General features: G+C 42.3%; 1 protein-coding gene across 2 annotated transcripts in view; it reads left to right on the forward strand.

Moving 5' to 3' along the window:
- Positions 1-2,216: 2,216 nt before the first annotated feature.
- plpp2b (phospholipid phosphatase 2b) overlaps positions 2,217-14,634 on the forward strand; it is a 30,813-nt gene continuing 18,395 nt past the window's right edge. Inside the window, exons 1-2 of one of the 2 annotated variants that reach the window (XM_080771294.1) lie at positions 2,217-2,507; positions 2,710-2,786. In XM_080771294.1, the coding sequence (XP_080627420.1) occupies positions 2,726-2,786 (61 nt within the window). In that variant the 5' untranslated portion in view covers positions 2,217-2,507; positions 2,710-2,725. Of the gene's footprint in view, positions 2,787-14,634 lie in introns of both variants that reach the window. The other variant, XM_080771293.1, reaches the window with a different exon arrangement.

The raw sequence follows: 14,634 nt of genomic DNA on the forward strand, positions 1-14,634 counted from the left end.
CACACACACACACACACACACACACACACATACACACACACACACACACACACACACACACGAGAGTGAGAGAAGAAAGATCTTTCCATTCTCAAATAAACTTCTTATTGCTATAAGCAACCAGGAGGGGGCAATGGCGTCTCACGTTTACATGTATTCTGTGTCAGGAGTGAAATGTCCCACTGATTAACTATTATAAGGTAATGTCTGTGTTTCAGATTATTTTACAGTACTATCACCAGGTATTTTGGCAGTCATTTGTTGATTACAGCCGTTGTTTACACTTCCCTGCTGTGACCTTATTTTTTCTTTCTTACATTTTTATCCCACGATTTTTGCAACACATTTTTTCCACCCTGTGTCAATTGTCTAAGTAATTCTGGGCACTCCAGTCCCTCTGCCAACCTGGGGAGAGCAACGGACTGACCTCATGCAGGCTTACCAGGGGGAGGCAGTATAGGGACCAGGATTACTGCATGTTTTTTGTGAGGGTACCTACCCTAGGGGGTCCTGCTGTGTCTTTATTTGTGCTTTATTTATTTGTGCTGTGGCCTTTTGTACGACTATAAGGTTATGTTGTTTCTTCTTCAATGTTTGTAGGCAAAACATGTGCAGAATGACAAATCGCACTTAAAGACACAAACATTGAGTTGAGGGATAGCTAAATATCATGCTGCTGATGCTGAAACCGCCGGATCCTGGAAGCCCGAGGCAATGCACTTCGCTTTTCTTGGAGTCATGCTGGTGCAAAGTCACGCTAATTCTACAGTCCCAGCAGGACTTGTAAAAGTCTCTTTTTGCTTGTGCAAAGGCTGGAAGTTTTGACCTCCCTGTAGTTTTATTGTTTTTAATGTATCTACAGTTGGGCCCATGGTGATCAGCATGGGGGCCACATCGGCTCTATATGAGTCTATATTCACTGTATACTGTAGAGTTCTGATAAATGTCATAGACCCTGTTTAGTTAACTTTTATTAGTCAGTCCCCAGAATATCAGTAAGTCTCAGAACGGGGTCCCTGCATGCAGTCCCAGATTGAGACTGTAAAGGTACTCACATTTCTTTTTAAGTATCAATACTACAATATAGAAATACATAAATGACTTAAGTACAGTACTTAAGTAAACTTTCCACTGGGGGACTGAATGAATCATAATGTGAGGACGAAGAATAAATTAGGTCTATCCTGTCTCAGCTCAACTGGAGCTAAATTGGAGAGCAGTTTTCTATAGTTCTAAACTGTTCAGCCTCCATTGCCTCTCATCATGGCGAGAAGTGCCCAGAGTGAGGTTCTCTATGACAGTCACAGTATTTATGATGGGAACGGGTTCAGACGGTGGTTAACCGAGCAAACAAAATTTAATGTCACTCCTTATTTCATTTGCAGCGAGACTTACTGCATGTGGATAGCTTTATATGCCTGCCTATTTAGTGCCAGAATTTATTTAGCTTGTTTTGTTTGACTTGTTTTATATGACTTTTATCTTGTTTCACAAACATAACTTTATTTCATAATTGTATTTCAATTGTATATTTTTATTATGGCGCTAATGGTGCGGTACAAACTTCAAAGTAGGCCTAAATTACAAAATGGTTTCTGTTTACTTATCAGCCTTGTGTGTGTGTACCAAGCAGGGTCAGATAGCGTGTCAGCCTGATTAAATCAGGCTTCACAGTTATGACCCAAAGTAAACATTCTGATGAATGAATGAAATTATGAATGATTGAAAACGTTATTAACAGTTTATAGAATAAGCACAGTTCAATACAAGGTCACCATCTGCTATTAGAGGATTCAAAAACCAAAGAAAGCACTAATAGGCTCGTTTCCATTGGGGTCCTCCATTTTCAATTAATCATCAGAACATTTCATGACATAATATACATTAGGCTACTACAGTACTATGCAAAAAATGTGTAGCTACAGTAAAGTGGGCGGAGGGGGGACATTTTACTGGGGTCAGTTACGAACCAATTGAGTATACTCACTCAGAGATACTTATTGGGACGCATTTTGAGCTTAAGCGCGCACACACACACACACACACACACACACACACACACACGCACGCACACGCACGCACACACACACACACACACACACACACACACACACACACACACACACACACACACACACAGAGGCTATAGGAAGTGACTGGGACAGGAGTCACAGGACGGGAGGAGGGATCATTCTGCTCTGTGTGAGTGAGCTGTAGTTGAGCAGTAAAATACTTGTTGGTTGGTTTCTCAGGCAGTTCGAGGCGAGCGGCGCGCTGTGTGTGAAATCGAGGGATCCGTCTTAGTTGAAATGAAGTGTCGTGAAGAGAAGAGGCGCAACAAGAAGAAGAGCCTCTTCGTCTGGTCACGAATCGAGTTTAAGAAGAGCAGTGTTGTTGTTCCTCCTCTTTAAAACAAACACACCTTCATGGCTGTCACTCCCTCTTCCATGGACAGGTAGAGGAAGAGAAGAGGACAGACACCCCGGAAGGAGTCGTCATTAGTACAGGTTGCTTGTTTATCACTAGTATAGGTGTATCTTTCTGCACAGTCTGCACTTTTTCTCCGTTTGTTACTCCCGAGTTACTCCCGAGCGCAAATGGACTTCTTCATGCAAGTAGACTATATATACACAAATAACAGTTCTATTTATTAGGTAGACTTATTCATTTTTCCCCTTTTTTTTAACCTTCGTGGCGTATTCAAAAAAGAGGGACGGGAACAACTATGAAAGACCTGAGGAAGAAGAAGCTGTACGTGCTGATGGACGTGCTGTGCGTGCTCGTCGGTGAGTTGTGGACACTCTGTACACTCTGTCACTCTGTCTGTAGGTCGTTGCTTACCTTCACGGCAGCTCTACTATGGTTACCTTACTAGTGTAGGTAGGATTTCACAACAAACAGTGCATCCCGATCCACCCCATGCTTACCGTGGTGGTCAAACCGCGTGTGTGTGTGAAGTTTAATATAAACACATGATTGTGGCACCACTAATTATTGTGTTTTTTATTGATTTCCTTTGAGGTGCTATATTTTACTTTAGCCTTGCTGCTTTGTTGTCCAGAAGGACAGAAACTATCCATCTGTCTCCTTTTTTTTTAAGAGACCAAACCATGTGGACGGTTGGGTACATGGCATCATTAAATACCATAAACATTGTAAATTACTTTATTTTCCAATTTGTTACCAACATGACATCATAGCATAAACTAAAACTGTTTATTCTATTTAGCACATTATAGTGACAGTGGCATATTACTTTGATGAAGCCAGCCTGTCGTCCCTTGATTGTGTTTTTACATGCACGCAAATAATAGGTAAAAATACAGTCCACGTTGACATGCTATTAGATTACACTACAGCATTATAAACTCTGCTATTATATACGCCCTTTTCTGTACAGTGCTGCTGACTGACTTTGCAGCATTTTACACAGTTTCAGGAAGCCGAATGTTTGTTTATGGAAATTTGATATGCATGTCTCAGTGTCCCCTTTTTTTTTCTCCAATATTTTGTCTGCCAAGAATCCCTCTCAAAGAATGTTCTACTGTACTTCCACAGTTGCATTGCTCAAGGTCCTATTTACTTACGGCAAACCGTTATTTTCATTTTAACTTGAATCAATATGTTATTCTATCGGGGCTGCGACGGATCAGAAACACCCTACTGTGCTCTCTAGTCTAGGCTGTGTTTTAAATTGGAATGTGTAATGACTAGCTTAGGTTACGATGAAAGACATTTAGCTAATGAATAATTCATACCCGAGTTAACATTGTCAGGATCAAATCCTCTCCTTTTTGACTCATCACACGATACATTTTAATATATACATCGCAGCCAACACAATCATAAGGTGCCACATATAAAGTAAACCTTAGATACTATAATTATTCTATTCTCCCCCCCCCCCCATCACTCAAAATTCAATCTGCAGCATCTTCAGAGATAATGGTGGCTGTTTGCTTTCAGCTTGGTGTTCAAGATCTTTACTTTGTCTCCATATTTGATCCTATAAAGTAAATTAAAGAAAGGCATGGGAAGTATCTATTTATTTTGTTCACACAATACAGTAAAATTGGTAGTAAGTTTAGCAGATGGTAATATATGTACAGTATATCAGGAGCTGTACTGTGCTACTTGCTGTGAAAGTAAAGTTTAATTCATGCTCGATAATGACGACGCTCGCTGAAATGGAACACAATTTCCGAAATGAACGTTTTCGGCGAGTGATGCCAGAGAGACTCTTATTGCATAATTTTATGGACTTTAGCAGCAGGTTCAGATGTTTGTGTTTGTGTTGTGTGGTGAGATGGTGGCTGTTGGTGTTGAGTGAGAAGAGATCTAGGCCACCTGGTGGGATCTGCTCCATGGCTACATAAACCAGTGAGGATGCATTTTGATTGATTGATTGAAATATTTATTAACAGTTTGCAGAATTACAGTACATTTCAAGCACAAACTCAATACAAAGACTGTTAACTGTGAGTGGACGACCCAATTAAGCATTACACTTGTTTTACAAGAGGGTCCACCTTGTTCAATTCATCAAATATTTAGAGATATACAAATAGACACTTCTATATAGTCAAAGAACAGAACAGGAATTCATCATAAAGGAGGTAAAAAGGGAAAAGAAACATAGTGAGAGGAAAAAGGGGTGGGGGGGGGGGGATTCAGATTTTACGGGGGCCAGATTCGAATTGCAGCCGTCCATAGGTGCCCTTTGAGAGCGGTTTTGAAGGAGTCGAGGGATTTGCATGTCTTAATGACTGTTGGTAGGGCGTTCCACATTTTGGTGGCATAGGAGCGAAAATTATTTAGTCCCTTGTTTGTGCCGAATCTGGGTTGTACATGGTTCGTTGCACTCCCTCTGGTGTGGACTTCGTTAACATTAAGGAAGTATCTAGACAGGAACAGGAACAAGTTGCAGTCACAAGCTGATGTCATGTCGTTTACATATATTAGGAACAGGCAGACCTCTACTAGTACTACCACACACATTTGCCTCATAGAAGTCTACAGTATATTAAGCTTATAACCTTATTACTTTTACTAGTCTGGGATTCCGGGGCCATGCAGTAGTTAGATCACTGTTTCCCAAACAGCGACCCATTTATAAATGGTGCATATAGCGCCTTTATCCAAGGCGCTTTGCATAGATTGTGCATTACATTCACCCATTCACACACGGCAGAGGAAAACTTGCCAGGCACCAACCTGCACATCGGGAGCAATTAGGGGTTCAGTCAACTTCAGTGTCTTGCTCAAGGACACTTCGACACTATAGCCTCGGAAACCCAGACGTTTTTATTTCCAGGGAGACACTAACTCTGGAGGAGCCCGGGTTCGAACCAATTGTATGGGTCACGACTCGAGTAAAAATCCCATTTTCTTTTCCTACAAAAAAAAAGTTAAAACTAACAAACAAGCAGTAAAAATAGCCAATCTACAAGCTTGCGCCGCGTTGTGCGCTTGTTTAGAGCTGCTATTTTCACTAGTTTGGGTCCCGGGCAAATCTCTAATCTCTCTTTTGGGTCTCAACCTGAAATGTTCGGGAACCCCCACTGAGTTGGATACGTATGGGGCGGTCAGTCAGTCCAATCTTGACGGCCCAAGCCCACCCACTGACTCTCCTCTCCCTTTTGACTCCACCACTCCAGCCTCCCAAATAGTAAAATCAAGTGAACCCAATGAATGGCTTTCTCTTCAGTGATTTATGTGAGGTTGCTTCAGCCATAATAACAACGTAGCATTAATGTATTGGTCTGACAAACCTCTATTAAAGTGTGGTTTGGAGTTAGGATTCGCTGACCCCTTGCTGTATTGTTTAGTCTACAGCTCAAACACCTGATTATTATTCAGAACACATTGACACACACACCTTGTGGCTTTTTAGGGTTTTTTTTTGTATATGCACGCTGACAGCTCTATTGCGGGTTCTTAATTAAGAAATATAATACAGCGAGTGCAGTTGACCTATACAGGGCGTAGCGCGCTAATTTCTTTAACATGAGGTCGAGTCGATCTTGGATTTCTAATGAACCTACTTGTTGGGGGAGCTGTGTGTGTGAAACCTGTGGAATTCATCACCGGGGGATACTATACCCCGGGTCTTTCCCGAGCTCCTCAGATCTAGGTTTTTTTTTAGACTTTTGAGTTTGTGTGGTTCAGAAAAGATATTTTCTTTCTTTTCTTTTCGTTCTTTCATGTATCCCTCCCTTCCTCCTCCTCCATTCTCTGTCCATGTAAGCGTACACTCGGCACAAATAGATGGAGGGTGTTGGCCGCGTGCGCACCATGGGAAGGTCTGAGGTTAGGTTAACCTCTCCCTGTGTCTACAGCATATCTGAAGGTGGTACAGTGGAGGTAGGCTATACAGACCAGGGCTGGAATGTACACTATCTACATTTACTTAAGTTCAAAGTACAGCACAATCTTGAGGTATTTGTACTTTACTTGAGTATTTCCAATTTCCAAATGCTTTTACTTCTACTCCACTGCATCTCAGAGGCAGAGATTGTACTTTTACGCCACTACTATTTATTTGAGAAGTTTAGTTACTACTACTAGTTGCTTTGTTTATTATTACAAAACGTACATTAAACACTTCAGCCTTATAATATATACATTATACATCTACAAGCTCACAATGCGTCGCAGGCTTGTAGATCTGCTATTCTCAAAATATTTGAAAACTTGAAATGGGACATTCTGCATACTTTTTGTACATTTGTAGTACATTTTGAAACCCGGACTTATTAATTTATAATTTCTACATTGCACTGCAGTATTGATACATTTCCTTTTTTAACTAAAACAATTGAGTACTGTTTCCACCACTGCTACGGAGAAGTCAAAGGAGTTAAGGAGGACCTTTTTTAACCCTATTGAATGTCACTCCAGGTGATGTGAGAACGAGTAACGAGCGCTGGATTATCTCTGAGAATCCACAGGAGAAAATATTGCGTGACTACAGTAAATGGCCCCGAGCCCAGATATGGGCAGTACAGTGTGATCCCGCAGTACAGTACAGTACTGTAGTTGTTGTTGCTGCTGCTGTCAGTTTTTGCTCTGTGAATTATGCTTTGCAACAAACCTGTTTAGTTAAAAGCTCTTCACAATTTGATGCACACACACACACACACACACACACACACACACACACACACACTCAACAAGAACACACACGTGTTAGCGGCGTGCATGCATACAGTGGCGGAACATAAAGAGAAGTATTAATATTTTCCACACCTCACGTGTTGTGGGACTCATCTGTGCATGAGGATGACGACAGACAGACCAGACAGCTGATAGTGAGGATAAATGTTACTAAACGTTGGGTGAGTCATTCTGCTGAAGTCAGCCGTGGCAGGGAACCAAGGTCAGCTATTATCAAATAGCCAAAGTTTAATTAGGGCTGCAGTGAAGTGGTTAATGTATGTTTTGTAATGATGATCGAAATCAAGTTACTAGTAAGTCTAAATATATGTAGTGGAGAAAAAGTACAATATTTGTCTGAGATGTATAGTGGAGTAGAGGTAAAAAAAAAGTATTGAACACTGGAAGTATTCCAGGAAAGTACCTCAAAATTGTACCACGCAGCAGTGGTGGAAAACGTATCCAATTGTACAGTACTTGAGCGCTCACATTACATTACAGGACCCACCCTGGCCACTGCTTAGGAAGGTGACTTTTAAGGGATTTTGGGGGGGTACAACAAGTACAAACCCCTGGTCACCTTTCATGGGATGACATAACGTAGTGTTGGTCGTTTCAATTGATTGCGTGTGGGTGTAACGTTGGACAACATGCTACCCATCAAGCACTGGGGAATCACAGAACACTAGGAGCTGTGATTTACTCTGTCATCCAACTTATAAAATATCGCAGCACATGATTTTGGCGTTGTTAACAACAATGCAATCCGACATCGCCGTTCCATGGTTTTTCACCTTTTTTCACCCATGACTGCCACAAACGAGTCAGTATTTGTTTCCCGAAAACTGATGTCGATATACCCTCCTCCCACACTCTTTCAGCGTATCATCACCATGTTACTGCCTTGACCTTGTTGACGGGCCCACAGATTCTAGTAATGCATGCTTCAGCGTCTCCGGGGAGTTGGAGCTCTCGTGTGTCTTGTGTTGGGAAGACGGATTGTTCCGGGTTCTCAGAGAGACACAGCGATGACACTGATGGGAATTGTTGCCCCCGAGAGAGAGCTCTGTCATGGAAACTGGAGCCCTCTTCAACAAGCGCACTGTTCTAGCACACTAACATGTAGTCATCGGGATCGGAGGATATTTTTCCCTATTAGGGCCTATTATTACCATACGTTAATGGGTTTCAGAGAACCTTGAAACCCGTGTAATTTGTTGCATATACAAGCAGGCTATTTTTTGCTCCTCCTACTATATACGTGTTTTCGTTGGGCCTAAACCTGTGTGGCCCGCTTCTTTGATCTCCCCAAAACCAGACTGTTTGATTGCCCTCCCTCCCACATGCCCTCTTTACTTCTACCCTGCTTGGTGCTCAGAATGCGTACACGACGGCGGCGGCGGCGGCGGGAGCGAGCCCAGCCAGCGGGATTAGACATCAAGAATAGGGCAGCCAAGGGCAGGATTTGGTGTGTGACTGAGTGGTGGTGGAGGTTGGGCGGTTCCTCGTGTGAATTAGAATTCCAGAGACCAACAACGCTGACTGGAGGTTGTAGGCTCAGCACATACCTTCCACATGAGTCAGTCCCGGCTTGTCCAGAGGGGTGAGACAGACAGACAGAGAAGGAATGAGAGCGAGGGTTTAGTTGTGTGTTTACAACACTTGATGCAATCTGTTAAATGTCAGTATAGTGATGTTGTCGCCGGGGCCCGGCAGGCTTCCTCCCGCAATGCCAACATTGGAGAGACATGAGGATTAACCTAAGGGACCAGAGTCAGGAGGATGGAGAGAGGGCTATTGTAGTCCTGCCTCATCCACACTGGGATAACAATGTAACTATTGGGGCTATTCATACTTCAGTTTTAGGTGATAAGGGTGACCACTGTGGTAAGCGACTCACCGCTCGCCCCAAACGGCAAACGCATCACTCTTGTTTTTTTACTAACCACTGTTTTGGTGGTCAGACTGGCGACTGGTCACCTTATCACCTAAACTGGAGTATCAATAGGCTTTAACGAGGTGGAGAGGGAGGCTCCAATAAAGAATGATGCCGAGACATATCAAGAATATAATATAATAATATAATATATATAATAAGTAAGCAATTCGTGAGAATATTCTCCTCTGATGAAATAAAGTTGAGAATCAACACTCCCGCGCTCTATTTAATTAAGTCTGTCACTTCTCACCTACATCTTGCAACACAACAAAATGCACATTCCTACACGTTGCAACTCGCAGGACCAGACGACCACCTCCGAGAATATTATGCATGATGATATTCCCAGGGTGTATGATTTCTTAGAATTGTGAATTGTAGTGAAACTGTCTAGGTGGTTTCATGGGTTCTTTTAGGTTACGACACTGTAGTCTGGAACTACAGTAGGCGAAGTAACCGTGAGATGAGAGAAAAACAAATTGACGGAGAGGAAAGCTGAGAGACATGCTGCTGTAGGGAAAGAGGACGTGACGAGCCTGAGGCTCAGCCCGACAGTGAGACTTGGGTCCAAATCAGTCCGTAATTGCACATCTGCCTGCTGCTAAATAAAGCAGTGTCTCCGACGTCGAGGCCTCTATATTTACAACAGCCAAAGAAGTGCGTGGGAGGACACTAGGACAGAAGAGGAAGTGCCAGAGAAGGAGTATAAATGACTTTGTGCAAGAGATGAGGCTCGTTCCTTTCCCCAATCCCCGCTGAAGATACTCTTTTGGCAGGCGTTGTATTATAGACTAATTGATAGAGTATATATATATTTATGTACCACGTATGATACTTTTCTGATGCTCACTGATTCTGTTCAGAATTCTGAAGGGGCTGGCAGACGCCCTAGCCTTTCTTGATTGTTATCATTTCAAAACATTAGCGAAAAGAATTAGAAACTAATTTCATGAATTAAAGCAAAATCCAGGAAATTCCATGAATTGGGGAGAAAAAAAAGTCCCGACGCGTCGCATCACGATGCATTGTGAGCTTGTAAATCGGCTATTTTCAGCTACCTTGGGTCCTCCTGGGGGGAGACATTCTTTTGGGTCTCGAGTAAAAAAAGGTTTTGGATGTGGATTTGTGGGCAGCTCACATAAGAGGCATTAAATGTCAGATGGGTGGGAAGCATCTGAAATACGGCCTTCTTTAATCTGAGACAGGAAATATGAGATCTGCATCCTGCAACTTCAAACAGGTTCTCCCATTAGGGGCTCCGTATAGGCAGGAGATGGAACTGGCGGTTGGAGATTTAGACTTCCTGGCAGCATTCCAAACAGGCAGTGTTTCCTTCTGCTCTACCAGAGGCAGGTGTGTCTGTGAGACGGGTGGGCCCAGAAGAACCCCCCCCCCACCCCCCCTCTGCCCTCCCTTCCTGTGTAATACCTTGCTCTTTTTTTTTTTTCTCCACAAGAGAGCTATTCTACACAAGGACGTGGGGTTTTTCAAGTAGTTCAAGGCAAAATAACTTGGCTCCGTCTTGAGGCCAAGAGGCAGGAGGGGTTCTGTTTGGGCTGCGGGATTGTCTCGCGGTATCCTGAAGACCGATTTGTGTCTGTCCGTGGGTTCTATTTCTGTCTGCGAGGAGTACGGGCATGCGTCTGTCTTGTCTGTCTGTCTGTGTCTGTCTGTCTTTCAAGCGAGAGATGCTGGTTCGTCTCTCAGATATTCTTTTGCAGTGGTAAAATGTTTGACACACAAACACACTCCGGGGCGTACTATTCATTCTAGCCCAGGACAGCAACCCCAGACTGTTTGGGTAACTTCATCTGAGTGAGAACCAATATTATTTTGATCCAAACTTGTTTGACATGGACCATTTCAAGTGTTTGTTGAATCAGTGCTCCTTCATTATTAATGTACACGGTTCTCACAAGCTAGGGAAAAGGGGGTTATTTGAGTCCAGGTTCTGTGATTTAAGTAAACCAACAACGGGAAACCACCCAGCCTTATACTCCAGAACGATACAAGTTGGGAATGGGAATTCATGCCCCTACCCGGTAACTGTAGGCACCCTGTTATGCCCATATTGGGGGTCCCCTCGTGTCATAAGAGTATATGCCCACATATGGGTTTATCGGTTGGTTAGGCGGTTTTGGACACCGGCCGTCGTCCAGGACCCAAGTCTTAACCCATTCTGGACGGGAACCCCTTTTGGTGTTTTAACTATACTTTAGCTATTGAAAAATAGCAGATCTACAAGCTCGTAGCGCGCCACCGAGTGGCGCGCTATGAGCTTGTAGGTCTGCTGTTTTTGAAAAATCGTAAAAATGCGGCACAAATCTTTGAATATATATATATATATATTCTTTCAGAGCGAACGTTTTTCTTATTTCGACGTCAGGCCTAGACTTTCCTCTGATCCTTTTGTAGTTTGTTTGTAGTAGAAGGATGGACTGTAGCAAACTGGCATAGCTCTCCAAGCACAACATTCTCATTTTGGTCTAATGGGAATATTGGCGTATTACGGTTTTTTAATATGGATGAATGTAATTATGAATGCAGTCAGTCGTGTAATTAACTTCTGAAATGTCAAAAAAATATATGTATTTGAAGAATTCATTTTCCTGTATCCCCAATGTTTTAAGATTATACAATTTTTATAGGAAGAAATTCTCTCTAATTGTCATTACACTGAGTCACTGTGATCTTCACTGTTTGATTTGCCTCAGTTTGTAGTACAATCTTGGAGTTAAATGAACAGCGCTGATTTTCGGTGTGGTTTAATAGGTCTTTGAAGCCCTATAGGTTGTTTCTACCCCTTCCACTGTGATTAACCCATTCTGACCTGGCACCCATTTTGGTGTTGGCATCATGTTATGCTTTAGCTATTGAAAAATAGCAGATCTACAAGCTCATAGCGCGCCACCGAGTGGCGCGCTACGAGCTTGTAGGTCTGCTATTTTTGAAAAATCGAAGAACGACTGACATTTTTTAGAATCTGATCTCAGGTCAGAATGGGTTAATCAGACCAGTGTGTGTCCTAGTGGAAACCTCGTATGAATCTGATCTCAGGTCAGAATGGGTTAATGGTCGAGCCCTGGCAAGTGTTAAATGCTTCATAAAATATTGGGAGTTACTCTACGCCGCGACTCCTATGTGGAATTAATTACGCTCCTGCCACTTTTATGGGGACTTTCAACACTTGCCATATTAAGCAAATAACCCTTTTCCTTGATTCTGAACAGACCAGCTCTGAAACTGAAAATAATTGCTATATTCCTACGTACGCCTCGTGCATTTGGCTAAACAAACCGGATATACATTGGAGGTACAAATAGGGGCTTAAACCATTTTGGGCGAGAACCCCTTTTGGTGCTATTTTAGAAAAATCATTAAATATATATTTCAGAGCGAATATTTTTAACTAAAATATTTGCTTCTGGGGGGTCCCTGGAACTACATATTTTCAGATGGGGGTCCGTGGCCCAATAGAGAGAATTCTGGGGGTCCTTGACATGAAAAAGTTTAAGCACCACTGACATAGAAACAGGTTTTTCTGGAAAATTTTAGGATTCGTAAGCCTTTTTTTTAAAATCGATGTCAGGCCTAAATGGGTTAAACCAAAACCAAAACATTTCCAATGCGTTGCATTGTCAACATTTTTACTAAATGTGAACATTCCGTTCCACACGCGGCTTGTGAGCGACGTAACACATCATGTCGCCGTGTCCCTCCCTCTCCGTAATGACGGCAGTCAACACGGTAGCCCTTCGAGGACGAGGTTTGTTTTCATTTCAAATAATGTCCAGCTAATCGACACTCCCCTGATCATGTTATGCTTTCAAATGGTGTTTCAGAGTGCTTGACAGCTTGTGTAACTTCCAATCACGTTTCCATATTTTAAATAACGTTTTGAAGAGACTTGGGCTGGCAAAATGGCACTGGAAGAAGAACACATTCACTGAAAGTTCAATAGTTCATTTACTATATGTAGTCTTATCTGTCCTTTTTTATACAGTATTGTTTTTCACTGAGATAAATATTGTGTTTATTTCACTGTGGTGGTCAAGACATTTTTTAGAAACAAAGAAAAGCACAGACGGGGAGTTGACAATATCGGTAATGGAACATCTGAGTTTATGTTGGAGTGGAGCGGCCGGCAATCGCAACAAATAAATCCAGATTCCAGAATGGAAACCCTTGCATATTATCCGATGATATCTCTGTTTTGATTCAAGTCCAGCTACAGCCTGGGGTTGCATGGGACGGGCAGGACAATGGTTATTTTACAGCCTGGGGTTGCATGGGACACATTGGGACAGGCAGGAGACAATGGTTCTTTTCTGACTGTGTCCTTTCCAGCTGGAGGCAGCCAGGATGCAGCCATCTACCTCAAGCCACCCCCTGTCCCGCCTGTCCCACTCACTGTCTCTTCTTACAGTCCCCATGGAGTCACTCTGGGACAGGATGTTAAGCTGAGCTGGAGAATCCCCCATATTGCCTTGTTGTGGTCCCATATCGTGGACAGGATTCTGGTGGCACTCGGAGGGAAATGGAACACAAGGCTTTGTTCTTCCAGTTTTACCACCGGCTGCCTGTCGAGACCAGTAGGTAGCTGTGTGTAAAAACAATGTTAGAGCAGCAGGCGTCTAACATATATATAGTGTTCGCTGTGTTTGGTTGGGCAGCCAGTGGGAAGCTGCCTGTCCTGCCAGGTGGCATCCAGCTTCTGCTGTTCACACAGGGAGAACTAACATTAACCCATTTAGACCTGAGGACGATTCTACAAATGCCTTCTAAATACTGACGGTTATCTGAAAAACCTCATGTTTCTATAGCGGTGGTTCTCAAACAGTTTAAGGTCAAGGACCCCCTAAAAATATATGTAATTGGCCGCCGAATTGGCCCCATCTGAAAACATGTTGTTCCAGAGACTCCCCAGAAGCAAAGATTTGAGTTAAACGTTCACTCTGGAAGAGTATATTCAAACGTTTGGGCCACATTTTCACGATTTTTCTAAAATAGATAAAGCATAACATAATGCTTAAAACACCAACACCACATTGAATGGATTATGAAGGTACTTCTTCTATAATGTACGCGGGCTGCAAAGATTATATTAATATTAATTATATTATATTATATTAATATGCGGTCGTATATTGGTCCCATGTTGTAGTTTTCTGTTCTCCCTCAACAATTCATATTTTGAGACATTTAAAATTTTCAACTCCTAAATGAGGGGAATATTTAGGAGGTAAAATGTACATGTTTGAATGTAGAAACACTTTGTTTACAAGTAATAGTCATTTACTCAAAAAATGATTTAGTAAATGTACAAAAGTATTAGTATCAAAAATTCTAAATGTACTTAAAGTACCAAAAGTAGAAAGTACTCATTATGCAGAATGTCCCATTTCAGGTTTTCAAATGTATACAAATCTTTTGAAAATAGCAGATCTACAAGCTTGTAGATATGCTATAGGCATGCTATAAGTACCTCAAAATTGTACAGTACTTACGTAAAATGTACATTACATAGTTAGTTTCCACCA

Source organism: Protomyctophum bolini, assembly GCF_963924005.1.
Source record: "Protomyctophum bolini genome assembly, chromosome: 8".
Taxonomy (NCBI): domain Eukaryota; kingdom Metazoa; phylum Chordata; class Actinopteri; order Myctophiformes; family Myctophidae; genus Protomyctophum; species Protomyctophum bolini.